This window comes from Pomacea canaliculata, linkage group LG4 (assembly GCF_003073045.1).
Source record: "Pomacea canaliculata isolate SZHN2017 linkage group LG4, ASM307304v1, whole genome shotgun sequence".
Classification (NCBI taxonomy): Eukaryota; Metazoa; Mollusca; class Gastropoda; order Architaenioglossa; family Ampullariidae; genus Pomacea; species Pomacea canaliculata.
Window position 1 is genome coordinate 24,954,188 of NC_037593.1, and position 27,417 is coordinate 24,981,604.

At 38.4% G+C, this 27,417-nt stretch overlaps 2 protein-coding genes across 8 annotated transcripts in view; one reads left to right on the forward strand and one right to left on the reverse strand.

The window, feature by feature from the left end:
* The first annotated feature begins 374 nt into the window (after window positions 1-374).
* LOC112563021 lies at window positions 375-10,612 on the forward strand. Of its 3 annotated transcripts, none has more exons than XM_025236706.1 (4): window positions 375-1,830; window positions 5,838-6,232; window positions 6,793-8,083; window positions 10,474-10,612. In XM_025236706.1, the coding sequence occupies exons 2-3, from the start codon at window positions 5,906-5,908 to the stop codon at window positions 8,077-8,079; spliced, it is 1,614 nt and encodes a 537-aa protein (XP_025092491.1). In that variant the 5' UTR covers window positions 375-1,830; window positions 5,838-5,905; the 3' UTR covers window positions 8,080-8,083; window positions 10,474-10,612. The 3 variants fall into 3 exon arrangements, with proteins under 3 accessions (XP_025092491.1, XP_025092492.1, XP_025092493.1); XM_025236707.1 differs by lacking the exon at window positions 375-1,830 and adding an exon at window positions 2,029-2,564; XM_025236708.1 differs by lacking the exon at window positions 375-1,830 and adding an exon at window positions 4,159-4,692.
* Window positions 9,488-27,417, reverse strand: part of LOC112563019 (oxysterol-binding protein-related protein 1-like) — a 31,165-nt gene continuing 13,235 nt past the window's right edge. For all 5 annotated transcript variants that reach the window (XM_025236700.1, XM_025236698.1, XM_025236702.1 and 2 more), the window contains exons 16-26: window positions 17,658-17,733; window positions 16,925-17,059; window positions 16,114-16,211; window positions 15,569-15,745; window positions 15,165-15,243; window positions 14,708-14,823; window positions 14,008-14,128; window positions 12,884-13,018; window positions 12,561-12,684; window positions 12,144-12,234; window positions 9,488-11,788 (exon numbers count right to left, since the gene is read on the reverse strand). In XM_025236700.1, coding sequence (XP_025092485.1) covers window positions 11,698-11,788; window positions 12,144-12,234; window positions 12,561-12,684; window positions 12,884-13,018; window positions 14,008-14,128; window positions 14,708-14,823; window positions 15,165-15,243; window positions 15,569-15,745; window positions 16,114-16,211; window positions 16,925-17,059; window positions 17,658-17,733 — 1,243 coding nt within the window. In that variant the 3' untranslated portion in view covers window positions 9,488-11,697. The remainder of the gene's footprint in view (window positions 11,789-12,143; window positions 12,235-12,560; window positions 12,685-12,883; window positions 13,019-14,007; window positions 14,129-14,707; window positions 14,824-15,164; window positions 15,244-15,568; window positions 15,746-16,113; window positions 16,212-16,924; window positions 17,060-17,657; window positions 17,734-27,417) is intronic.

The following is a 27,417-nucleotide window of genomic DNA, read 5'->3' on the forward strand; positions in this document are numbered from 1 at the left end:
TTATGAAGACAGATTTTTGTTTTTTGGGAGATGTTTTGTGGACAAAATTTTTACAGACTACGAATTCGGGTAAGAGGTATGTTACAATTTTATTAATGCTGTAGTCTACACGGTAAGGTAAATAAAAGGCTAACCTATAGTCTAATATGAAATTAAGTCCTAAGTTTATGATAAAGGAACAAAGCATAACACGACGATAAGTCTTTGTGATTTAATTTGTTTAGATCAATTTTTTTTTTAGGGAAGCATATGCGGAACAGTTATAATAATGATTAAAAAATGCAAAATTTTTAAAGCACATACACTCATAAGGAGTATGATCCTAGCGCTTAAGAACAAGAACGAAACATGGACAGCATATACAAGGGACAGGAAAACAACATACAAACTATAAAAGAATAAACAACAGTACTAACAAAGAATAAAATCAAATACAAAAAATGCAAAGAAAAAGAATAAGAGCTTAGAATAACATGATATTGCAGTTATCGTTCACTCAGATTTGGTACTGAATTAAACCTATTTATTTGAATTATGCTTGGTTTAGTGCTGAATACTGAATAACATTTTGAAAGAATGGCATGATGTTTAGCAATAATCAGATAATTTAAAAAAAAAAATGGAAACAGAAGTGGAGAAACAAATCAATATGTACTAAATTAATAAACCATGGAGGGAAACATGCTGATAACATACAAGTCTGGTGTCACATGGGGCCACAATTGATGTGCAAGAAACAAGAATTTGTATGACAAGAATAAAAGATGTAAAAGGAGTATGTACCACATTGATGTAAAAGGAGTATGTACCACATTGATTAGTCTGCAAAACGATTTTCTCAAAACCAAAAACACCAAACGATTGGGTCAAATCGGTTCTTACAACTCATCGTCAACGTAATGGTTAAATTAATGCAAAACACTAATGGTGTTGCCCAAGTGACTAAATGTACATGTGCATGCCTCAGCAGGGTATCTCAAGATCATGCATATCAGCTGAAAATTTAATGCCTGGGAAGTGAATCATTCGATATTTTAGGCAAGCCTAGTAAGACAGCGAAAGGAGTACTCTTTGATGTTAATGCGTCACTCAAGGTGCAATCGAGGTATCGAGTACTATCCAGTTTAACAAATAGGCGTGAACTATGAACAAATCTTTATTTATGATGGAAACAAAATAAGCAAACGTTATGCCTTTTTTCACATCTAGCCCTCGGGCTACTTAGTGGAAATAAAAAATATTACGTAAATTCCGAAAAAGATGATAAAAAACAGAACAATTATAACATGTACAAACATCATGTTGATAGGTTTTGTTCTAGCAACAGGTGGTACATGTCAACTTTCGTCGGTATGATTAAGCAGGGAAGGGCGCTTCTGTAGGTAAGAAAGAACTGAGTGTAGCGTTAAGTTGTTCCATTAGTAAAATGCCTTTAATAAACAGCGTAATAAGGATATTTCAGGTTTTTTTTTCATAGATTGTTCCATTTTTTCTGTTCGATCCTTCTGAATGCTAAGAAAAGGGAAAGAAAATTTCAGCATCTTTGAAAGCATAAAACTAATAAAAACTCCTCTTCTTGATTACTAGCATGCTTACAAAATTTGTGGGCGTGTAGTCAAAGCTAAAGGTGTGGCATATTAGTCACTGTAAAGTGTAAACTGATATTACGGACGTTGGAGCTGATGCTATCATGGCGCAGCGAGTTATCTGCGTTGGTAAGTGAGAGTGATCTCCCCATTATTCGTCAACATGGGCAGGAAAGGGGAGGTGCGAGCACGTAAAGCAATGCCAGACGTCTCGGCATGAAAATGGACAACTGTTTGACGGGAGGTGAGTGAAACATTAAATAAACATCATCAATGCGCTGGTGCTTACTTTACAAAGAGCGTTCACCAGAAGCTCATAAGAGCATCGCAAAAGATGATCCTTGAGTATCGGGTTTGCTACTCCGCCGTCTGCTATTTAATTCTGCCGGATTTATATTAATTTGAATAGAGATTTAATTACTGTAGTCTTGTAGCGGCTGTGTAAAATAATTTGTCGTACTTAGATTTTTTTAGATTTACAAACTAACATTTTATCTAAGGTTAAGATCGATTGTAGCTACTTGTGATTGCATTTTTTTTCCCTTTCGCCGCAATCACCGTATCAGTGTCCATGTGACACAGATGCAAGCCATCACTTACACTTGCGCCTCGATCAATGCGAAGACAACACTTGAAACTAAAAACTAGTGTTAAAGATTTTTTTTTCTTGGCGATTGGCAAGAGGCTTGGCAGTATACACATAGAAGCGCTCGTATTTCTGAAAACTATCAACTGCGCGCCGTGAATTATTCGAGCGCAGACGTTCAGCGATAGGTGTTGGCACAAATAAAGTTGGCACCGCGAGACTGTCTGGCAGCCGACAGGCGCAGGTTGGAATCGCTGTGGTGGGAAGCGTGTAAGGAGGTCGTAGAGAAAATCCGGAAAAAGGAGCCAGTGGCATTGACGATCGAAAGTGTATAAGGCATGGTGATTTGGTAACCAGGTGCCAGAGGTACTGGGTAGAAGCAGATATACAAGGTCAGTTAATTTAATTGAAATAAGAACTGAAAATTACACCTTGAAATTTTAGACATGTATGTAACAATACTACAAGAATTTGAGCAGGAAAGGATTCTGTTGGAAGATAGCGCATAGGCAAAAAAGTCTCACACCATATGTTAAATGTAACTTGTTTGTATTTATGTGTAGACATTAATGCACACAGGGAATATATATCTATCTTTGCAAGAATAGACCATTGTACAGACCTACATAAAACAATATTTAATGTGATGTGGATTTGTTCTACGTGATTAACCCTACATAACAAAGGTGTCATACATAAACTAATACATTTATGCAAGTCATAGAATGTACTAAAATGCACACACATTAAATATACACCACGATAATAAATAGAATTATGAAAACAAAGTGTTATGCATAAAGAATTTTCAGATTTTTGTTTTGTTTTGTAGAATGTTGATTTCTTTCAGACATATTTATGTAAAGTTGATTTTGCCTATTATATGTGTATTTATGTGTGAACTAGTAGGTGGAGAATCTGAGCAGTTCTTTTGGGGTTTAAAGTAACAGTCTTATACCCAAAGGCTGAAGAAGTGGGTGAGGAAAGAAAATACTTTTTTAAAGATTATTTTTATTGGTCATATGGCTGTTCATATAATCAATACAGTTACAGGCTAACAATAAGTGCCGAAATAAGTTTTAAACTCAAAGGTACTATTGATGGGTTACTTAAATGTGATGCTGTTTTGATTTGTCACAAAAATGCAAAGGGATCTACAGTTTTTTAAGGGCTGTAGAGGAGAGGAATGCATAGATTTACCAAAATTGAAACTTCTGATGTAATGGAAAACTTCAAGCCATTGTGAGTACATGCAGAACATTTAATGAAATATTTCTCTAGCCATGATCAGCCTGTTTTGTCACGGATATGTCTGTCTGCCAAGATCAACGCTTAGCCTCTTGCGATCAAAGTTCTCTGGTGCTTAGTCTCGGGGAGCCTAAATAAAGAATTTGACTCAAGCTAGAATCTTTGAAGTAGCATGCCTCATTTTAGTAGTTAATCTGAAATGTGAATAAACTTTAAGCTTTGTAGTAGCATTCCTTGTTTTAGTAGTTAACTGGAAAAAATTGTCTGCTAGCAGTCCAGTAATACAAGTTCATGATTTTGAATCATCATGGGCAAATGAGAGTTCAATTTTTTTTGTTTTTTTTTCCAAAGCTGTTACCTGTAGTTCAGAATCTTGTGTCACACAAAGAGAACCAAGTTACTTGCTTAGAGAATGAATATCATCTAATGAACTTCTTCCAGTCATTTTGAAAGACACCAAAAGCATACTGCTAAATGATTTTTGTATTTTTTATGGCTCTCTGAAATTGTTAAAGTCATTAAAGGAGCAGCAAGTACCTGCTGGGAAAGAGCCATAACTGACTTCTGAAACCACTTAAAAATGAAAACCACCCCACCCCGCAAAAAAAGTCTTATAGGTTGTGATAGATCTCAGGAAAAGTCACGATGTGTACAAAAGTAATTCTTCAATAATAACATATGTTGAAATGAAGCGTACATAACATTCTTTTTATTGTGGTGGGAGATAAGCAAATTATATTTTGTAGTGGTTCTGTTGCTGAAATTATTTTTACAAAATGAGGTTATTCTGATGGTATGTAAAGCTAAAGTACTGTAGATCTTGCCAAACTGAAACACTAGAAAAAACTTGAGATTCAATCTGTATTGCTGCAGCTTATCATCCCATTCAGCTCATTGCGTGCATGTGTATCCTGCCTGTATTTTTTAGTGACAGGAGCAATCTGGGATCACTAATGGGATGTGCATAGCTGACATTTACTTGCATTTTCATTTACTGCACTGCCTTAAAATGTAAGAGACAGTGAGAGCTAAGTTAAGGTGGGTGCTGTTGTAGTAGTGATTCACTGTCAAGGAATTTGGAGAAAGGGGGCCAGGTGTGTGACAAGTGATCGAGGGTTGTCCTTTCCATTGTCTTGTGAATATCTGACAAACATTATAGACAAAACGCGTTTCTTTAACTTAAGTTAAGATTATTCTGTTTTATATTCTGCTTGTACATTGACTGTTTGATGAAGAAAGTATGGGACACTGAACAGGGGTATGAACGCACAGGTGGGTACACATACATGCATATATATGCATGAACTCATTTATGAATACGAGTTTCAATGCTGTTTTAAGTGAATTGTTAGATTTCCTGTGCTTTAGATGTGCATTTTATTTCAGAGTATTTTAAGTTGAATATATAAATGAGGTAGTTTTGTTGATATTTCTGGAGAAAATGAAGAATAATCATAACAAACACATGACAAAGGTGTGTTTATTTTTGGTAAATGTGTCATGGTATCCATAAATATTTTTAATCTTTACCCACTAAACACATTTTACTATGTCATTCTGCTATGAAAAAGGTTTAAGTCTTCTATCACAAATAATAACAGCAACAACAACTCCAAACAGTTTTAACTGCAGGTCTGAAAACCTTTAACAGTTTTAAATGGAGGGCTCTTTGCATTTTATACATAGGAAATCAAATAACAACAGCAGCAACAACTTCTATAGTGCATGTTTTAGCATAATAAATGCTATAAGTGCTGTTAAGTATTAAAATATGCAAATAATGAATTAGAATACTATGAGTATGGGAAAGATGTTTTTAAAATTTGATCTGTATTTGCTAGAGAGATGCATCTTAAGTGCACACATTTTAAGACTATGCATGACAGATCTGAAAAGGAATGGATTTTCATTTATTAGTTTTGCAATACAGCAAATGTTATTAACTTTGAAAATACTCTGCTACAGCTTGCCCCTTCTAAAATCTGCCTTCTTGCAGCAGCTGTACACAAGAAAAATGTAAATGAATTGTTATTAACTGCTAGAAACTTGAAAAGCAGTTGCATTTTCCCAACCATAATGACTTAAAAGTGGCTGCCATGGCAAATAAAAATGCAGAAAACTGTTGCAAACATTTTCGATGATGATGATGATGCTTTTATATTTGCATTAGGCAGCTAAACGATGAGATGTGAAAAAATTTGCATGTAATGCCAATGTAGCAGTTTGTGTGAATTTCTAAACCTTTGGCTTTCTGTAAATTTTTTTATGTTTGTTTTAACATAGGCTGTGATTGACCTGTGTGTTCAAAAAGTAGCATGTCCTTTTGAGTAGGAGTAATGTTGCAAGTTTCACCAGTACTCATCATGAAAACTTAAATCTTATGTCTTCTTACATTTGTTTCTTCTTTCTTGCTTTAGGACTAGAAAGAATGCATTTGTGGTGAACTTGTCTAGCTGGCCTGGACACGGAAATCTTCTCAAAGATAATGGAGGAAGACCTCAAGGCAGAGCTGACCTGTCCTATTTGTATGGACCTGTTTGAGGAGCCACGTCGCTTGCCATGTGGCCACGTGTACTGCAGAACTTGTCTGCATGACATGTTGACCCGCAAATACCTCCATGTGCGTTCCGGGGAATGCATTCTGTCATGCCCAGAGTGCCGACAGCAGTATGATCTGACTTTCCGACATGAAGGCGTGGATGTGTTTCCTCGTGACTTCAAGTTGGTTCGTTTGGTGGAGCTATATCAGCGCCAGGTTTGCACCACTAGTGCAGCCGGTAGTGCTGGAATTGATGAGGATGACCAGACAGCAGTTAGTACCCTTTAATCTTATGCATATTATGTTTTGAGTTTTATGAGTTTGTTCATTTAGCTTTTTTTGTTCTTTATATTTGACAGTTTACAGTCTGTTTTCTCACATAATCTGTTGTACGTAACATGACCTGCATAACAAACCTCAGCAAAGAATGTAAAACGGGTATGAAAATTTAGTAGCCTATTAATACTAGGTTGTTAATGCAACAAGCAATGGATGTATCATTACACGGATTCGAAGCCAGTAGTCGAGTTGACTAAGGGTCCTGAAGAAAACAACTTGCATGTGGTCACATTGGTCTGTGGCCTTCACAGGCATCACATTAACTTGAGAATTCTTGACAATATGTTGCAATTGCTACCTAGTCAAGTAACAGGTTTTCATTGTGTTGTTGATTGGTATAGTGTGTTTTGCAGTGGTAGGATTTTAATATTCCTGATGGGAGATTGTCATATTTAAATATGTAAACTTTAAAATCTACCCTTGTTGCATTCAGTTTTTAAGTACAAATTTCCTATTTCATCCTGCCTACACTACATGATTTACGATTCTTACAGGTCAAGATTCCATTTACTGCTGACACCACTCATCTTCCTTCAGCATCTAGCTCTGCTGATAGATTTGCCACTGCCCATCTTCCTGAGAACCAGGGTCCTCAGCAGTATGTGGAAAATGGACTTCCTTCTTTGGAGAGTCCGGCTCTAAGTCTTTCTGATGACTCTTGGATTTACTCTGCAGAGGGCAACCATTCTCGCCCGGAAGCAGCCTATATTTCCCATGAAAGAGGAGACGAGAGCTGGCTGCTTCCAAGCAGTCCTCATCCCAGGTTTCCAGTTGATCTAGAACATGAAAGGAGGAGAAGTTTTCACACACTTGGTGGACCAGCATATGCCAGTGTTATGGGAGTTGTTTCTGGGACTTATGAGAATGGTATAGATGAAGATTCTAGAAGATTGCCAGGGGAAGATGGTGTCACCCACACAGCTCATTTCTGCACAGTGGCAACCATAAGCAGACGTTCACCAAGCAGTGATGACTCAGAAAGCGATTACAGTGACGAACGTGGAGATGATGGGGAGGTCAGTGAGTCCGAGTCTGAGGATAGCACTCAGTGTCACAACCGCCGATCTCGACTTACACGGTTTTTCCGTTCTCTAGTGGTCTCTGACACGGATTCAGATGTTGATGAACTTGAAGAAAATCACCTCAATACGACACATCCGCACTATCAAGCAGAAAGCCTGCAGCAACATCAACAGCACTTCTCCAATGGGACTGCTGGAGTGGTTGCATACCAAGAACACAGCATGGCATTTGCTGCAGGGAATCCAGCTCCCAACATGAGCATCAGATATTTTGCACCTGGTGGCATGCAAGCCATACCTGGTTACCCAGGAAGCGCAGGTGATGAACCTCAGCAGATGTTGCAGTCCATTCCAGATGAGAATGCAGGCCATACAGGCAATGGAAGCAGCAGTCAAAATGATATTTTCCATCCTCAAGCAGTGAATGAAAACTACATGGCAGGCCATTCCTCAAACATCTTTTCTGCCAATCCGGAAGAAGCAACTTTGAACCATCCTGACCCCATGCTAGTGTTCAATGTTGTCCCTCAGTCTTTGGTAGCTGGAGGTGGCGATGTGGCACCAGCAATGTCAGGAAGACAAGTGATCGAGGTTGACAGTGATGACTCAGAAGATGACTGTGAACCACAGACATCCATGCTTCGACCACGACGTAAACCTTCATCTCGGCTAAAGAAGTTCTTCACATCTCTGCTGTCCCTTTCATCATCGGAAGATGAGGAGTCTCCAGCTGTACCTTCAGTACAGATGCCAGAGTGACATAGTAAGTACTAACGTGCGTGATTAGCACCAGGTGAAATTATACATTTCTTATGCTACTCAGTAATAAATTTTGGGATGAACAGAGCTACCATGCAACATTTTTTTAGGCACTGGCCTCTTCTGGAGAGAAAGATTGAGAAATTATCATTGCTTCCATGACATTGTGGATGAGATTTCTCTTGATGTAGCTGTCTATATGTTAATCCTATATTTCACCAGGTTCTAGCTAGAAGCTGTTCACTGCACATAACCCTGACCAATTGGTCACCCAAGTATAGACTTTTACTTTTGATTATGGTGTCCGCAGGTTTCAACGATTTGCCTGCAAATGATTATGAGGGAGTGCTTGGTTCTTTGCAGTTGTATAACAGCAGTGCAAGAGTTAGGTCATCCTGTTGTAGGGTTGGCGCTAGTCCGTAGGTGCAGCCAACACATGATGGTCAAGTGCTACCTTATGCTATTGCCCTTGAACATAATAATAGCAGTCATTATCATGATAAAATATATGTTGGTGCAGTATGTTGACCTCAAGAAAACAGCAAGTGAGCTATCAAGTAGAACTTCAATGATACTTTCTGAAATATTTCCACTTACAATTTTAGGTTTGCAGAAGAATGTTTCATCATTTTTGAAAATCAGGACTGGGACTGTTTATAAAGGATGGCATTTTGTATACTTTTTAACAAAAGAAAACTAAATTGACCAATGTTCGTGACACAGATGCACCATTCAACAAGAAAAGTGTTGAGTAATAGTAGGTGGTTGTTAACAGTCTGGCTAGCAGAGTTTGTATTTATAAATTGAGGGACTTGTAGCTTGTAATGTGTAAAGCACAAAAGATAGCATGCAGTATAGCATTCAAAAATGAATAATTTATGGAAAGGCTGCAAACACTTGTCTTGGTTGTGTTCTACATTAGAGAAAGCAAAAAGCATGTGAGCGACTGGCTACATTTGGAGCAACATTGGGTTAAAATAAAATCTATTTACAGTACAACCAGAATCAAAATAGTGACAGAAGGTTTGCAATGACAAGTCTTCAGCTTTCTCACACAGATCACTGGGCTGACTTCTCTGGCAGCAATTTCTAAATCAAAGCATCCAGTTAATATCTTGAAGCTTACTTTTTTTTATTCTACATCAGTGTTAAGTGTTCTCCAGTTTGCTCATCTTTCCATCACTGTGCTTTGATTCAAAATTTTATGTATGATCTTCAAATCCAAACTGCCAGCATTTTGCATTTAGGAGATGAAATAAAGATTTTAGTGAGATCAACACATAAGAAGCAACAACAGAACATGGCTGCTTCCAAGTACCAGCCTGAAGTTGTGCTGTAGATTCAATTGAAAGTGAATAGTTCCTTATACACCTATAATTTTTAGCAGAAATGATTCAGAGAAACTTGCTAGTTGATTGAAGTGTTTCTTTAATTAACAATCAAGATGCACAGCCTAATGTCCCAAGTATCAGTCATACTCTGAATGGAAGATGCAGCTTACCTTAGAATAACCAAACAGAATTTCTAAAGCAGCTAGCATTGTCTACAACAACAAATCATGGCTTTCAGTTCTCATTTATTAAAGGTGTCTCCCTGGCCGCATGTGTAGTAAACTACCGTGTTCAAGGACTCAGAACATGTTTTATTCACTTGATGAACAGATTTAAGCGACAAGACATGTACGAGCTGAAAAATGTAGCTTAGAAACATGATTCCCTCCTTACACCATGTTTTGGTATTTGTCTGCATAAAGCCAAAAGCTCTTTTGATACTTTGATTTGAGAACAAGGGCAAGTTTTAAAATCTGCCAGTCGTGCTCATTGCTGGCTTCTGCTCAACCCCACGTCCACTTGTTCTTATGGTAGCTCCCATTTCCAAAAGCTTTTGCCTGGTCCACGATTTAAAGGTATTTTCTTAAAAATAGTTTAGCTTCTGCATATTTTACCATCCTACAGAAACAGCCTTGGGCTTACAGCTCAATAACAGAATGGACGGATTCAGGCTTCATCAGATTTTAGTCATTTCTCTTATTAATTAAGAAAATGGAACTCCATTGACTGCAATCTGAACCAATAGTACCCTTGCTGCAAACATGTCATAAGACAAAGCAACAGCTTATGAAATGGAAGTGAACAAGCATTATCAGAAAAAGAAAATCTAGGGGTTGTAAGACTTTGCACATTCTATGAGATTTTACTATTATCGGTGCTTGCAATAAATACATCGCTTCTTTCATGACCATCATTTAGTGGCCAAAGTATTTTGTTTGCAGATATATGTTAGATTCAAATGTTCACTTTTATAGTATTCTTAAAAGATTTTATACAAGACTATACTCATACTTAATTGTGAAACCCTTGCAAAGATCTATTTAAAATAATTTATATTTTTCAGATGGAGACGTAAGGAGCCAGTCTGAAAGCTACTGGTCAAGAATGTACAAGACTTTAAGACTAATTATACAATTCAAGTTGTATAATTGATTCTAGTGTCATGGACCAATACTTACTACATACAATAAAGTTGTACAATGACAAGCTGTGATGAGGATGTGTTTCTAATAGCCAAAAAGATGTCCACAATAGTCTGCATGCTATTTAAACTATATTCAGCTTTCCCCAGTGTGCTTGTGCTGGTGGCATTGTAGGACCACGGACAGACTCAAGCTGTTACAATAATTTGGCACCTCTACTGCTCACTGCGTGTCATGGCCTTGTTACCAAGCACTGCTCATGGTTGATCAAGAATGTGCTTCAAGTCTGTGCAGCTCCTACCTGAGTGCTTGTGTCTGCCCAACTGTCAGTTTCTGGTCTGCTTATTTGCTAGTGCTTTTTGCACATAACTGGTTTCATTAGTGAAATTGAACCAGCTGGAAAATTTTACCTTAACTTGTGGGAAATTTGAAAGCTTTAAGCCACCTGCCTGAAGCAAAACTGGTCTCTTTGTACACAATGCATCGTTTACAGATCATATGCCAGTAAACTGTTTTTATAGGTACAGAAATCCAAATAGTGTCATTGTTTGTGGTTATGGCTTTTTGGTGCACGTGGATTAAATTGTCAAAATTGCACAAGTATTTAAGGCTAACAATGCTACTAGTAGAATGAAAGAACTGTGTTTTACTAACAGCATACAGGTGAAATATGACCCCATTACATTGCATAAAGTCTCCTACCTGAGTAGCCCTAGGTATACAAAATGCCCTGAAGAAATAACTACATACAGAAAAACAGCAACAACATCAGCTCATGATTTGCATACCAACAGCTAATCTCCCGGCCCCTTCACCATCTCCATCACAGATCTGGTGCAATCACAGCTCTATGTTTACTCTCATTCTACTATTAGACGAAGCCAGGTTATGTCTTAGGTGTCACAGGCAGCGAACCAACAATAAAATTCTATCGCAACACACAATTAAGTAAGATTTTCACACAGATCATTCATTCCACAATCCACTGATAATCTGACGTGATGTCATGAGCAAACTGCTACATGTACAGTTTGAAGTCAACACACTTGTGCCAACGCATATGCCAAGCTGAGGAACTCAATCCTTTAGTCACAGCATGGATACATTAGATCTGCTGCCTGCACTAGGCTGCCCAAGAAGGAATGTCAGAATATATCAGGACAAGCTGTCCATGATCGTTCAAAGTAGTGGTTTGTGAACAACCAGTCGTCACTGGAAGAATTGTACTTGAACCAGCTGTAAACAAATATCACAACAAGACACTGTGGTAATTACATCTACACATCTCACAATATTTAAAACGTAATAAAAGTTATTTCATAACAATGAACAAATATCTTAGAAAAAAAACAATAACATATTTAATAAAATTGCACCCCTTTTTAAATCCTCAAAAATCTAACAAAATTATTGATCAACCTTTTTCACATGTACTTAAACTTTTTTTTTTGTGGCTTTTGCCCTTACAGGGAAAAAAGTTTCTTTGCTTTGAATCATCTGACCCTGTACTTTATTTGGCACTTTTAACAATGAGTAGACAGAATTTATATTATTAAAAAAAAAAATCTTCAAAATGAGAAGAAAAGCTTACAGAGGCATCCACTCCTGTTTGGATTTTTTCTTTTCTTTTCTAGCTGCACGTTGTTTCTCTTCTAACCGATTCTTTTCTTCTGCTGCTCCATCTGTTACAAAGAACATTTATACTACAATCAATAACTACTTGCTAAATCATTGCATATACACATATTATCAGGAATAAATATCTTTAGAAATTGATCAAATACTTCACACTAAAAAATCCCTGACCCAACCACATATCATACATCTTGGTTCATACTGTAGAAAAGGAGGAAAAACTTCCAACATCTACATCTGTGGGTGAAAATTTCAAACTCTCATTCAAAAGAGAGCTGGATAGACAGAGCAATCTCTTCCAGCCATGACAAACACATGCATACAAAGAGTAAAAGGTTTCAGTTCCACAGGTGAAGATTTTGAACTGACCAACCTATATTTCCTTCCTCCATCAGCCGAATATCTGGTCTAAAACGAGCATCTGTAGGGGGTAAAATGGCAGCTTGCCCATCCATTAACTGATTGAGCGACATCGCAAATGTTGTGAAACTGAAGTACTGCAACATAACATCCACTGATTGAGGGACACCACAAATTTTGTGAATCTTGTGTACTTACCAATGTAATAAGATAATAATTTGTATAATACATGCAGCCTCAAAAGATTGTTTCTTTCTCACTGATTTATCCAAAAGTGAAAACATCTAGAAGCAAGGTTCTACAAATGTCAGAATATTTGGCACTTGAAACCCTCACCTGTGCAGAATTAGGTGGTCTTGGAGTTGCCTGCCACAAACACACCTGTGAAGGAATGTTTAGCTCATAGGAACCAAAGGCCACCGCTGGCAGAGCGTCATCGTCACTGGATGCTTCTGTTGGTGAGGTGCCGTTCTAAAACAAGAAGATTGATGAGGCGCCATTCTAAAACAAGAGTACAGGGTGAAACTCCATGTCCTTTTGGACACAGTAACAGCCACAAAATTTTGCCCTTAATGTGATTTTCATTTGCCTTATATTTATAACTAAGCCATGAAAAAGTGGGTGAAAAGCTTGATAACGTATGGAATACATGGTTACTTTTAAATTAAACTTATTAATTTCAGTGACAACCCTGGACCGATTTGTAAGACTATTCAGAGAACGAATCTTCCATATTCTTATTTGAAAATCCATGTTTTTCTTGTTTTTTTCTCAAACCAAAATTTACAAATCTATGCCATAAAATAAGTTTATTTGTTTAAATAGGTACAAAAAAAACACTTTTAATATAACATTTCTTCTTTGTTCAAACAACATATCTAACTTTTTATCAAAAAAATTTGATTTGTTCCATCCACACACTGGAATATCTGTTTTGTGACAGAGTCCAAGAATATCTGTCGCCCTGTTTTGGTGAAAGGTTAGTAGTGATAGCAGCAAAGATGTGAACTGTGGTGACACAAAGCTTATCCTCTGTTTACTCAAAGGCTGATTCTTGTTTGCAAGTGATGATAGATGTACCTTCACCTATATCTTTGTACAGCATGTAACTCTTTTTGTGTTGTACAGTGCCTTTACAGACCACATGTAAAATGTTTGTATGAAAAGCTGCAGCTTTTTAACTTCAAAGTGAATTCTCCCCTCCTAGCTGATTTTACTGCTAAATTGTTAGTGGTAGTTACTGCAACTTACAAGACAGCTTCATTTGACTATTCCATTGATATATTTGAACTTGTTCATCGTGGCAAGGGAATCGCAGCTGTCCTCTACCAACATCTTATTATAATTACTGACATTTTTATAAGGTAAAACATCTGAAAATAGAGAACCATTCACTAGAAAATGCTTGCTGAAAGGAATTCAACGCATGACCAGAATTTAAAAAAACAAAATCAACTGACTTTATTCAATGACTGACTTGATGGTGTACGTGAAGTCTTGACGTAACTGTCATACTCATCGAAATCTGCAGAGTAGAGACCGAGCACCCAACTGCCATATAAAGCACGTAGTTTTTCCTTGCTGCAAAGAAAGACGAAGCACCAAAGTACTTGGTAAAAATCCACGCTATTTTATTTCTCTTCTGTTCCACCAACATTTGAGATGACTCTTAATACAATAAACCATGAAACACACAAATTCCCTTCATTTTGTCCATTTAAAAAATGCCTATACAATATGAAAAGTGAATGATCTTCGATTTGAAAAGTTGCCTTTTCATCCATCAAACTAAACCAAAATGGGGATATTGTTAACGCTTCACTTAATACTGGGCAAACAAGGGTCCAGGAATTAAGAAATCTCCCATAAAAAGTCTACTTCAATTAAGGTGTGTGTGGGCGGGTATTAAAACTCTTCAAGTTATTGGCAACCTTGTCTGAAAACTAAGTAATCAAACTAGTTCAGTAAAAAGTATTTTTCGAAGACACAACAATACAACTGACATTAGAATCAATTATAATGGTATAAAATATGACATGCACACGTCTGTGTCCTTGGGAATCATAAGAATTTATAAGAAGATTATGTTGGGCCATGTTCAGAGAAATCCCTTAATCTGTTAATATGTACAAAGATTGCAAAACTTTCAAACCCACATACTTGGCACTGTAGATGTAACCTTCGACTTTATGAAGGTCTTTGCCAAACCATCCACACTGCTTGAAGTTCAGCACTGTTTTGAGCCCTGATGAACATACAATTTCCATGGTGCCCGTCTGCCCACAAAAAAATGACAATCATTTTTTTTTGCAGCTGCAACTAGATTTTGGTTTCCACACTGAATGATGCCAGCAAGAAAAGAATGTGAAATAAAGTGTATTCCACTTTGAAAAAAAGAAAAGTGTAAAACTTTAATTAGGAAATTGTATCCAAAAGGTTATTTTACACAATCAACATTTCTTCTATGACCTGACTAAGAAGCCAAACATTTGGTTCTTGTGAGTCTGGGTGCATGTTATGATAAATACAGTTTAAACATGTCCACAACATGAGGTATTTTGCAACAGCAAATGTTCCTTTACATAGCTCACAAGCCAACCTCTTGACTTAAACTTACATGCTCAACCCAAAGTTTCCCAACAATAACATTGTGAACGCAGCAGTTAACATTGTTCCAAGAGTACTCCTCATCAAATCTGAAACAAGGCAGTCAACAGTTTATCAACTTGTGTACAAATATACACTATCTGGTACTTTCGTGGTATCATGAATAAATGAACATAGCATTTTTATAAAACCACTGATATTTATTTTCTGGTCAATCCTGTTTGAACTTGAAGGTTAGTCCTATAAAATTTTTACTACTGAGGAGCGAAGTTTTAGAGACTACATTTATCTTGAACTCAACTTTTGTTGTGTGTGTGGGAGGCAGTCTTTCAGTCATTTGCCTCTTGCCTGGTAACTAAACAGTCGGTTGAGGGAAGCACATAGACAGAAACAGAAGAAACCACAGCCACTGACCTGGAAAGGTTGAGAGTGAGTTTGCCTTTAGGGTTCACCTCCACAGACTTCCCCCAGAATCTCAGCTTAGGCAGGACAGACCCATGCATGCTATAGTTGTCACCATCCACATAGAAGGCACTGATTGGTGGGTGATGACTCACCTGTTCTGATACCAGGTGAAAACCTAGGTCTCGCCTGCAAAAGAAATTTGACAGAAACACGTGTTGAAGACAACCACCAGGGATAATGGAGACTCCAATGTGGTCAACCTGCTTAATTAGTAACAACATTATAACACCTGATATCATCCCACTTTTTATAACTACAGACATTTCAGTCTCTTTAAGTCAGTCAAGCAACAGTTCAATAAAATGTTTCATAGTTAATAATGCCCTCTCATTAAAAAAAAGAAATAACTTAGTTATTAGGTTTTGAAAGTTGAACTTCTTACAGAATACTACTGATTTTAGCAGTTCACCTGTCTAGGACACTATAACATGGAATTAATCTGTAGTCTCATCATTATCATCATTAAAAATAAGATTTTTTGTGCATCCAGCTACCTCTCCAGTTCATAGGTTTCACCCAGCAAAGGGTTGAAAGGTTTTCCTATCCGTTCCCAGTTGGAGGAAATGGCTGACACAGCAAATGCTGCGACATACTGCAAATAAAAACAGAATTATTACAAGAAGTGTAATAACCAAAGTCTGAACAGGAAGAAACAAGGAAACACCACTGAAACAACAAACAGCTTTATGGAATTTTCTGTCATCTTTACTGACATTGAAAGGAGAAAGTTAAAACAAGTATGTAAGATACATATATATAGATTCATGGAACATTAGTCCCCAGTGACTGTTGATACAGTGAAAGCAGTGTTGTGCCAAACTTTATGTTCATTATTTCTTAAGTTAACCATCAAGAAAAGAACTTTCTCTCAGGACTGAATTTAGAATTACAGATCATTAATAAATAATAATAATATGTCTTAGATAGTAATAAGGATTAATTGATGCATGTTTACTAGGGGATTATTGTTAACATTTTTAACATTGTAAACAGTTGCTACATGCAGAAAAGAATAGCGTCCCCAAGATGAGAGCTGAGACCAGAACAGACAGTCCTCACTGTATTGGCGACAAGCCCTAACCATTGGCACCACCAAACTGCTTAAATTCTAGAGGGAATTTCCTTCCCATTAACATGAAGTAATTAATAAGAAAGGTACATTACATCGTAGCATCTCAAGCTAAGCTGGTTATAAGTAGTTAAAACAACCAAAACAGAATATTCTGAACATCTTTCTTAAAACATTTAACAATTTTAGAATTAGAATGCCTCAGATTTTATGAGAATATTCAAAACTTCAATCACCTGCATGCGTAACAAAGGGTCACCAGTAACAGCAGCCTTTCGTAACAGGTCTGCATATTCAAAGTACTCTGATATTCGCTGCAGGAAGCTCAGAGGCTCGTTGAATATAACAGGCATTGTGATCTTGGACAGCTCCTATAATAGTAACCATCACAAACACACAATCATATGTGAACGTGCACACACACACAAAAGCTCATTGGTAGCTTTAAAACACACAGTTAGTTCTAAATACTGTATTTTATCTCCTGCATCATTTCCTTCCCTAGTTTTCAAGCTTACACTAAATGCCTAGTTTGATAGATGCCTAATGATATGTTATCATTCTGTATGGCACAGTAAGGGTGTCTGCATGAAAGTTGAAAAAAAAATCTGTAAAAAGTATAGAAAATCAGGGTTGTTCCAAATGGCTCACTTCATACACAAAAAAGCTTCCATTTGAGAGTGTTGCATTGTCCTTTCACCACGTCTTCATTAACTTCCTATTTTTAAACTATAAATATTATATGAAGTCATCAGATAACATCTCTCTGGAAGAAGACCAAATTCACCAAAGATTCAAACATTTATAAGCCGACAGGCGCACCTGCTGAAATTACTGAAATAGTTTCCTGTCTGATCATTCGCTCACAAGTAACTTCAAGCATGCTTTCCTTTTTGTTCTTTGTGATTTAGCTTGTATGTGACAAAAAGTCTCTTCTATCAAATTATTTTGTGTGTAAGGTATACTTACCCTGCCAATGCATTGTTTGAGAATACTCCAAACACTGAAATCAGCACGTGAGAACATCGGTACAGGAAGCTGAGTCCTGAAAAAAAATATAATTATTCCTGGTGAATCATAGATACCTTGTTTGGGAAAAATAACTACTGTACACCAATGACAAATCTGGCCTGGACTTGTATGAGAGATCTAACTTAAGTAAAATATTTGAACCCAATTAAAATGTCTTCATTCTGTATTGGACTTAATACACAAAGGAGACAAAATTGTTACTACAGTGGATGCTGACACAATCTTTCCTGAATATTGGGATCTCTACTGAAAAACTTACTTTTAAAACTCCAACCCCACCCTCAGAAACAAACAGCAATCACTCTCACAGTGAAGTCTTCTCTTGATTTATTTCTTCAGAATTCATCATTTTTAACTGCTACACCTGCATCCACACTTTTCAAAACTAGCATATGAACTCGTCATTAAGCAAGTTAGCTCAAGACATTCTGATGTTAAAACCTTTTCAAAACCAAGATACCAGTGGGACATGCACAATACTTCTCCATCACGTATGAGAAGATATGAGAATGTAGCGACCACATAATACATCAAACCATGCATGTAACTAATATCACATGACCTTTGGTCACTCCATGCGAATACAATAGCAGTCATTAGATCACCAGTGTCCAGTGAATTCAATGTCAAGATGAATGCTATCTAAATACCATCTGCCACACACAAGATTCATGATGACGTCAAAGAAGAAAAGAATACCAAAATACCATTTGCTACACACGCCCAAGTCAAGATAAAAATTACCAAATGCCACCTCCCACACATAATAAAGTCAAGCAGCTTGTGCACATTTGTTTAAAAAAAAACCCCAAAAAACTAAACAACAAAAGCAAAACAAAAAAATCCCCAACAAAACAACAGACAATTCCATGTAGGACATACACGTCTCCCTTGAACTTTGATGGTACATCTGCACTGTAATAGAGTTCATTTTACACCTAGCCCCTGCCCTCAGCCTGGGAGTGCAAATCGGCTTGAAATGAGAGACAGCCATGACACATATGAATGCTTACATTTGAACACACATTTTTTGGCACAGAGGAGTGACCAGCCCCCCAAAGTGCAGAGTATTAAATATTTGTCTTACAAAATCTAAATGCAAGACACATTTGGTTTGTTTCATTGACTGCATTTGATTCTCTTCTCAAACAGAGTATTTCATTTCAAACAGCAGTGAATGCAATATGAACACAATTAAATCCCTTCTATCCCAAATCTAGCCACAAAAAAGCAAATTAAAAATGGGATTCTCACACTAGAAAGAACAAGAGAACACTTATTTACACAGATCATTACACAAACAGTTAACACTCAATGCACCACTGGCTGACTGCTACATGGTCATCTAGCAGTTGAAAGAGTCAAGATTACTCCAGGTCTGGATCTATACCCCCTTTGCTAGCTTTATCAACTGCAGGTATTGATCAGCACCACCAGGTTCAATATTACATTTACAGTACATCATAAAAAAGCCAGGCACACATTCTATATCTGACAGTTCATAAAACCACACCCTTTGCTGGTTTACCTGTTTTTAGATATATTTGTGTCAAACATATTTGTATTTAACTACAGCATACAACTCTCACATTTGAGAGTAAATTTACCAACATAATCTCTCAAGAGGTGTTGGGAACTGAACACTACTACCCACTGCTGAGAAATCTGCCTGAGAACACCAATAATAACATGATTTTTAAAAGAATAATAAATTCCTTTCCACAAGATCCCACTTCAATGAAAACAATCTCAAACTGCTTTGACTCACTGCAGCATGTTGCCATTCTCTGCACTTCATATTACAAGGCTAAGAATAAGAGACAGATGACAGTACTAAATTTTACGCCCCCTCCCACAAAATTACAAATCTTAATAATGGACAACTTGATGCTGCAGCTAGACTGGTTACTGCAAGAGGCATTTCCAAAATAAAGTCTTTTGAAGCATGGAACTGGTTGAATGGCCCCAAATAAGAATGTTAGCGAGTTTGGGTTCAGAATATATAGCTTTGGTTTTAAGCATAAGAATAGTTCTGCTTTCTGGTAGATCAAGAACAACCCTGGTTTTACAATAATGATTTATCTATCTCTGTGACATCAGCTTCCTTTATCAGTGAATAGCCAATACAATGCATGCCTTCAGTACACATATCTCACTGTCAATTCTTCTGAAACTTAAAACTAAGCAGTGGCTTATTTCTTAGCTAGACTTAGGTGGGGAAATAAGTACCACTATGTAAAACTTTTGCACTGGCTTAATGTTGCATGTATGAAAAACACCTGTAAAAGTAATGGCCCCTCTGTCGCAACTCTAGTGGCAGTGAATGAGCAATATATACCCAACTGTTCACCCACTACAGGTGAAGGACTGAGAATTTATCTACACATGAGAATATGAGGAAAACTGAACAGCAGGGTGCCAGTCCCCATTGCTTCACACTGTTCCTGGATTCTTGACACCCAACCATCACCTGAATTTATCTCAGTGGTACAAGCAACACTTTTCAGCTTGTCTTTATGTTATGCTCTGCAGTCCACAACAAAGTAAATATAATTATGGGTGTAGTGTTACAAATATGTTGTTTGAAGGCAATAATTTACACTGAAGTATTGACGTCAACGCTATCCTTGGTCTATCTAGTGTAATGAATCTTCAGACGTCAGATTTGCATTAGTGAACTGAATAATTCAACGAGGAGTGCACAAAGCAACTATGCGACGCAGGCAGAATAAACACACCCACACCAAACTAAAACGGTTCACATTCAAAACACACCACTCCTTAACTATGACACATAGCACGAAACACTGTGTAGGCAGAAACTTTCAGCATTTTTTCTCAAACATTACTAACAGATTTGCTTTTTACACACGGGAGTGAGGAACTTACTGAGCTACTTAGGAAACAGCTAATCAGCGGTTCCGAGGTAATTGATTAGATTAGCTGACAATCCCCCTAAAAAGGTTTCTTTCCTTCTGTCTTGAACAAAGGAATGTCTTCAAGTCCACTCACCGATATCCATTGGCACTGACGTGCTTGTCTTTTTTTTCGGACTCCTCGTTCATCGCTGCGCATAGCTTTTCCACAGGCATGAAGTTTTCATTCACAAACTGACCGAAGCCTTTTCACAAAACAAGAATGACCAGCGTATCTACGACGCACTTCATCTCGAAACGACAAGCGGCGACTACGCCTTTCCGTGGCCTGAGGTCCGGTCGAAACTCGTGAGCTAGAGGTTTGGCTATAGTCCCCGACACACTCCGTTTCACTACGGTGTCGCTACAGGTGTTCCCGGCATTGTGCCGCGATGTATTGAATGACACAAGTCGTGTATTGAAGTGACATGGACCGTCTGCCAGCGCAAGGCGGTTACAAAATTCGGATTGGCGTGTGGCACCGAAACGAAATCCTTCACAGCGCCCCGACCACAACAGAAATATCACAAACAATAACAGCTGTCTGCGTGGCAAATGAGAAAGGCTTTGAACCGCACAACGGAAGATAAATTAATCCATCTCGAAGAGTACGATTAATAAAATATTTCGTTCTTCTAGGAATTAACATTTGAAGAAATGTTTGCATTATTGCTAACGATCTTTTTTCTTTTTTAAAAAAATTTATAAAAGTTCTGTTTTTTAAAAAATCATCATCGTCTGAATCCCTTTAATGCTGTTATTATTACAAATGGCCTGTTCACGTCATCCCCATTTATGGCGACGACAATTTAAAAAAAAAATGAACCACACCGATCGATAAATATATAGGTCACAATCTGTGGCCTTAAAAAAAAAATTCCTTAACGTTTTTACTTCTTCTAATAAAGCGGACTCTCTCTAGGGCTCAGAGAACAATCACTAAAGGATTTTTACTACTTCGCACTAATGGAACGAAAACAGAACAGATTGCGATCTTGAGCATTTTTTTTTTTGTTTGGTAGTCCACATACCTGCTATAGTGGTGTACGTGCAAGTTTATCTACATGGTGTTGAGGACATCTAATAATCAGATTGACCGATCTTTCACCTATGTACGAACTATATATGTGACTTCCTGAGTTTAAAGGACCAAATGCAGTTTATACATTCTGCCATATACACATCAATATAATGTAAGCCTCAATGTTGACAGTATATATATACTGGTGTGTGCGTGTGTGATAGCCATTCAAATTTAAAGTTTGTCCAACTCTGATCCAAATTCGACAGAATAATTTATATGTCTACAAGAAGGTATATATAGCTGACAGTATTTGGTTTGTGTATGTTTATTTGGGAGCATGTAACCAAATAAGGTCAACAAATAAGCGAGCGAAGGTCGTGACGTGGCGGTTGGTACCACTTGATCTGGTCCGCAAAGCGCAGCGAACTCTGAAAGCCTGTCAGAGACGATACACCACTGGTTCTCCTTCACTCAAAACGACGTGACCCCATTGCCCTCTAGTCTGAATTTTATACACTGAATGCTGGCCATCTTACATGTTTAGATTGCTGTTGCATCAGTGATCACAACAAATTTTGAAAATGACCTGTCATCCTCAAGTTAACGAAGAATAAGGTAATCAAGGTAGCAAGTGCAAGAGTACAAAAGATTCGCTGTTCCCTAAACTGATGCCACGACTGTTGATTTCTGAATTCAATGAACGTGACTTAAGTGATGTGGTAGATCGAAAGTTGACAATAAATCGCAGCTGGAAGAGCGCCCACCTGAAAAATTAACGCCGGCAACGCTAGCTATTGAAAACCGCCAACCAGGTAATCATTAGCTACATATATCTTTGAACTGCTGCGTAAACAGCGGACGTCAGTTGTTAAGCAACAACTGTGAGCACATGTCACCCTGTCGCAGTACACAGAAAGAGACTGCAGCGGAATAGTAGGCGGCTGTCACATCGTGATGATGACTGTACAAGATGACGACATCCTTCCCCAGCATGCACCTGAAAAAGTGCGCATCACTGCAATGACATCGCCACCCGCCCACCCCAATCCTTTGCAAACCCTTCGACTGCGAGAGGCCCCCGTCCCACCCTGTCCCACCTTGGGTAAACATTTGACCCAGTATTGGCGGTAGTAAATTTTTTCGTGTCTAACATTTCCTGAAGCACCCTGCTCGCGTCTGGGTAGAATTTTTTTCGCCACCCACTTTTTACATGGAGCTAATTAAGTTGCAGTAAGTGGAAGATTTGAAGAATGCGTTCTTTATGGTGCATTTTCGTAGCACTTCGATGTGATTCTAAGCAATATGCGTGGTAAGAATGTCGTGCTAATTGTCGTTCACATTTTGTTTTAGCTTAACAAAAATTTTTTAGGTCAATTTGCGCACATATAGCGCTCTGGTATGACGAGAATTTAAAACAAAACAAATGTAGCCACAACTATATAGACAATGCAGAAATGTAAACGCTGATACAATGTTGACTTTAAAAAAAAAATCACGATAATGATTTTTAACTTAACCGAGTAATCAAAGTTATCTACATGGTGCAATGTTAGAAATAACTGTTAAATACATTTCATTTGAGATTTTATTCCCACTTTCAGAAAATAGACTTCACTGATATAAAAGTTTTGTCATCCTGAACTGCGTGATTGGCAGAAACCCCAAAGGTCTCCTGTAGACAGTGTGAAACACGCTAGGTAGCACGTCCCCAGTATCGTTTGTGTTACCTTTATCACAATCTTAATCTCACACCATGAGTGTGATTCGTGCACTCAACAACACCATGATACGCTAAACTTCAGAAACAAAAACTAGTAAACATGTACTGTTGATGTGTATATATAACGACCAGACCAAGGACAGTACTGTCGACTGAGATTAATGAAGCGCTCTGCGTGATTAGCATTGTTTTAAGGCCAGTATCACGCGGGCTGACAAGGCCGCATGATTGTACCAAAGATATTATTCAGTAGAGTTCAGAAAGGTTCCCTTAAAATACCTGTCAGTGGTGGGGACAGGACTGATAGTGGTAGTGGTGGTGGTGGTGGTGGTGCAAAGGAATAAAAATCTTCGTCTGCCACGAAAATTCGATTCCCTACGGACCTATATTAAATACAATTTTGGTTGCAGATGCCCACGTCAGCTTTTGTTTACTTGTCCCGGAAGCCACCTTGCTCGAACCCATCCTTCAACCACCAAAGAAAACACTTTCCTTCACGTCTTTTTTAAAATGAAGATTCAAAAGTTTTGTTTGTTCATTGCCCCGTGCGTCAGTCAGCTGTTCTACGAAACATAAAAGCAGAATATCATTGTGCTCCCTACAATAGCACGAGAGGTCAACAGCACTTAACGAATCCCTAGGTGGGCTGTGAAGTCAACGCAAGGAACAAACAACTGACGGTATAAGGACGAAAACATCAAACACTTGTAGAAAAACATCGCTAGATGTATCTTCAATGATACACAGCTTGCGGAAACCGCTATTCACTGCGTATATACGACTTACATAGTACATCTACACAAAATAACACAATGTATCAATCGATGAAAACCCAGATGACAGGAACTGCAAAGATCGTGTTATTATAATATTTGCATCGATTAAGCCGATCGATATTTGATGATCGCGATGTTAAAATCCATGGAATAATGAACAAAGGGAACCAGAATGTCGCTTGTTACACAGCGTGCGTGCGTGCGTGGCAGGTATGTGTACAGATAGGAATGCGTTCACGTTCCGCTTTGTGACTGTACACTAGCGAGTGAGAATCTATAGATAAATCTCAAACCACGCCCATTGCCCTGGATTAGGGATTCACTTAAAGAAAGTTAACACGATGTTTAAAAAAAAAAAAAAACCCACAAACTCCACACAGCAGGTATCATGAAAAAAGCGTCAGGTTACAGCGAGACGATTGTGCTTGTAGGGCAATATTTTAAAACTTTACAACCACTGGGAGATGAGAGGTGACAAAGTCGGTCTTAACGGCCCTTCTAAATGGACGAACATTTGACCAGTTATCTAGATAACCGTCATGCAAAGACTCTGCCAAACTCGGTTAAACGTTCAACCCTCTTGGTAAATAACGGGCCCTACTTCTTGACACGGTCACATTTCTGCAATATGTCCCATAGATGTCCCCCCAAACCTGTCGACCACAGAACAATTTATCAATCATATAAAGTCCCATATTTAACATGAGGCACCTGGTTTAAAAAAGGTTTGAGCATAGCAGATGTAGCGAGTCTTGCCGATCGCAAAGAAACCTAATATCATGTCCCCGGAGCACTGACTGCGTTCCAGATGACTGCTTTGTGTCCAGTCCACGGGCGTTGTCAACACATAGTCTATACGTCCTGCACTCTCTTGCTTCACTCGGGACAATCTCTACCCTTTCCTTTCTTCGTGCCCTCATTCTTGATCAACCCATTTCAGTTTATAGCAAACGAAAAAAAAACTTTACTTAGAACACTTTGTTGCTCCATGTCACTGCAGCTAGATGTTTCTTTCAAATCAATCAACAAACTGTTTCATACGCCATAGTGGTTTTTCGGTGGCAAATTACATCCGAAGCTAGCATTTCAAACTATCGTAAACCGTGTTTCAGAATGTTTGATGGTTTGTGTTTACGCCGTGCCAGCACCTAAGGCTATATCACGACGAGAAAAGGAAATGTATTAAAATTAAAAAGGTTGAGACACAAAACCCCCAGGTGATATGATAACATCCTTAACAACTCCAACACAAAGGAACAAAATTATAAAATTGTAGGTAATATAGTAAAAAAGGAGTGCTGTGGCATAAAACCCCACCCTTAAAGCAGAACCTGAAACCAAAGTCTAACAGGATATAAAAACCTCAAATATTAAAAAAGAAAGAAAGAAAGAAAAAAAAATGGTTGACGATCAGATGGACCTAAACAAGAAAAAAAAAACAGTCTGCTGTAAAAACACTGCTGGCGGATATTATGGAAACCAGGACAAGCAATTAAAAACTGCACAACATATATAAATTTGTATAAATAGTATAAAAATGACACTAGAGACAAATTGGTGGGGGTTCAATTCGTCAGAGGTGCGACTGCATGGTATAGGTGTGTCCTAATCTTAGAGAACCACCTCCTCCCGCCGTACAGGGCAGCATGGAAGCAGGCGGTCAGAAAGACAGGGAAGGATGGCGTGTAGCTTGTTCTGGTCCAGAGAGTCCCAGTGGCGTTGCACAAGGACTTAACATAGACCGTGAGGACAGTCAGATGACATTAGTGACTGCAATTAACCAGGAGACAGGTCCGCTTGGACATTGCCATGAATGCCAGCATTGGCAGGGGCCCAAAGAATGTTTGTTGACATGTTCACTTTAAAAGTAGATGGGAGCCACCAAGGATGCAAGCTCAGAGAACAGACTAGAATAAACTGACGAAGAAGAAACTTCACTCTGGATCGGTAGAGGCCCGATCAACAGCAACCGCGTCCCATCAGCAAGCTCCAGGTAGGGGGCAGCGAAGTGTGGGTCAGTGCAACTCATTCATTCCACGTGCCACTCACTTGATTTATTCTACTGGCATTGGCCTTGTTAGCGTGAGATGACTTAAGGTCATCAACTTTATCTTAATTGTTGTTGCGGCGTATGTGTGTATATATAGTGAAAGAAAGAACTTATTTAATTTATTGTAGTCAACATGTATATGTATATATTTAGCGCTAGCATAAGCACTGCCTGGAATTGCCATTGTGGATTAATAAAGTTGTATCAGACGCTAATATCTAAGCTAATATCTATGGTAGAGGTATAGGATCGACTGCGTAAACTTTGGTCACAGAAGACTGACAGAGAGTAGTCTAAAGTTATAAAATTACAAAAAGAAAAAAGAAAAAGAAAAAGGATGCAGCTTTTTCGCGCGTTTATTAAAAAAAACAACCCCGACTGCCTAAGCAAAGAAAGTATAAATATGGAGATAAGTATTTAACAATTACGTTCTTACCTACACACGCACGCACACATACGCGCACATAAATTTAGACAGTCTAACCTGGCTAAGACGGCTTGGTCGGGAGAGTTTCAACTTCCCTCCTCCATTCCTAGTACCCCTCCAATCCTCCTTCCCCCAGACAGCCTGACATTAGACTGGCGGGCCCCATACGTACAATATACCGTTCATGACCTGTCAAACCTGTAATTTCGGGCATGACCCCACTGTATGATACGGTGCGACCTCATAAAAGTACATAAGGCAGACACAGACTGGTCGCAGCGGGTTTTTTTTTTCCAATTGCAGGTGAAGTGTTGGTGGCTTGGTGTGGTTGGTTTGCATTTTACGCCGTGCCAGCAACTAAAGCTAGTGGCTATAGGAGTGGAGCGGGAAGAGAGACAACTACCAGGCTGCTCAGTGACTTTTGGCATGAGATCTGACCATCACTGCTCGTAGCTCACGAATGGCGCCGAGCCTTTCCGTCTCTTTCACCTTAGTCTCTTTTGCACCATCTCTCATCCGAGTTTTCTCCCCCCAACCCTCTTCCGGAATGAGGGAAGCGGATATCCGAGTCGTAAGAGCACTGATGTTCAAACTCGGAGGCATGTCGGTTATCCGTGAGGCGCAACGAACTCCCCACCCCACCACCCCAAAGTCTGTGGGAAATGGGTACTTGACTCCACAGAGGGCTTGGAAAAGTGAGAAGATAGGCACCACCCTCATTAAATCCTGTCCTCAGGATGGGGGACGACCAACCTCCATTCTGGAGGCCCTTCCTATAAGTATCC

Excerpts from the sequence above, each read along its gene's own strand:
- LOC112563021 (XM_025236706.1), top strand. The coding sequence starts at position 5,906 with ATGGAGGAAGACCTCAAGGCAGAGCTGACCTGTCCTATTTGTATGGAC. Across the intron at positions 6,233-6,792 it reads ATGAGGATGACCAGACAGCA|GTCAAGATTCCATTTACTGC; the intron begins GTTAGTACCCTT and ends CGATTCTTACAG.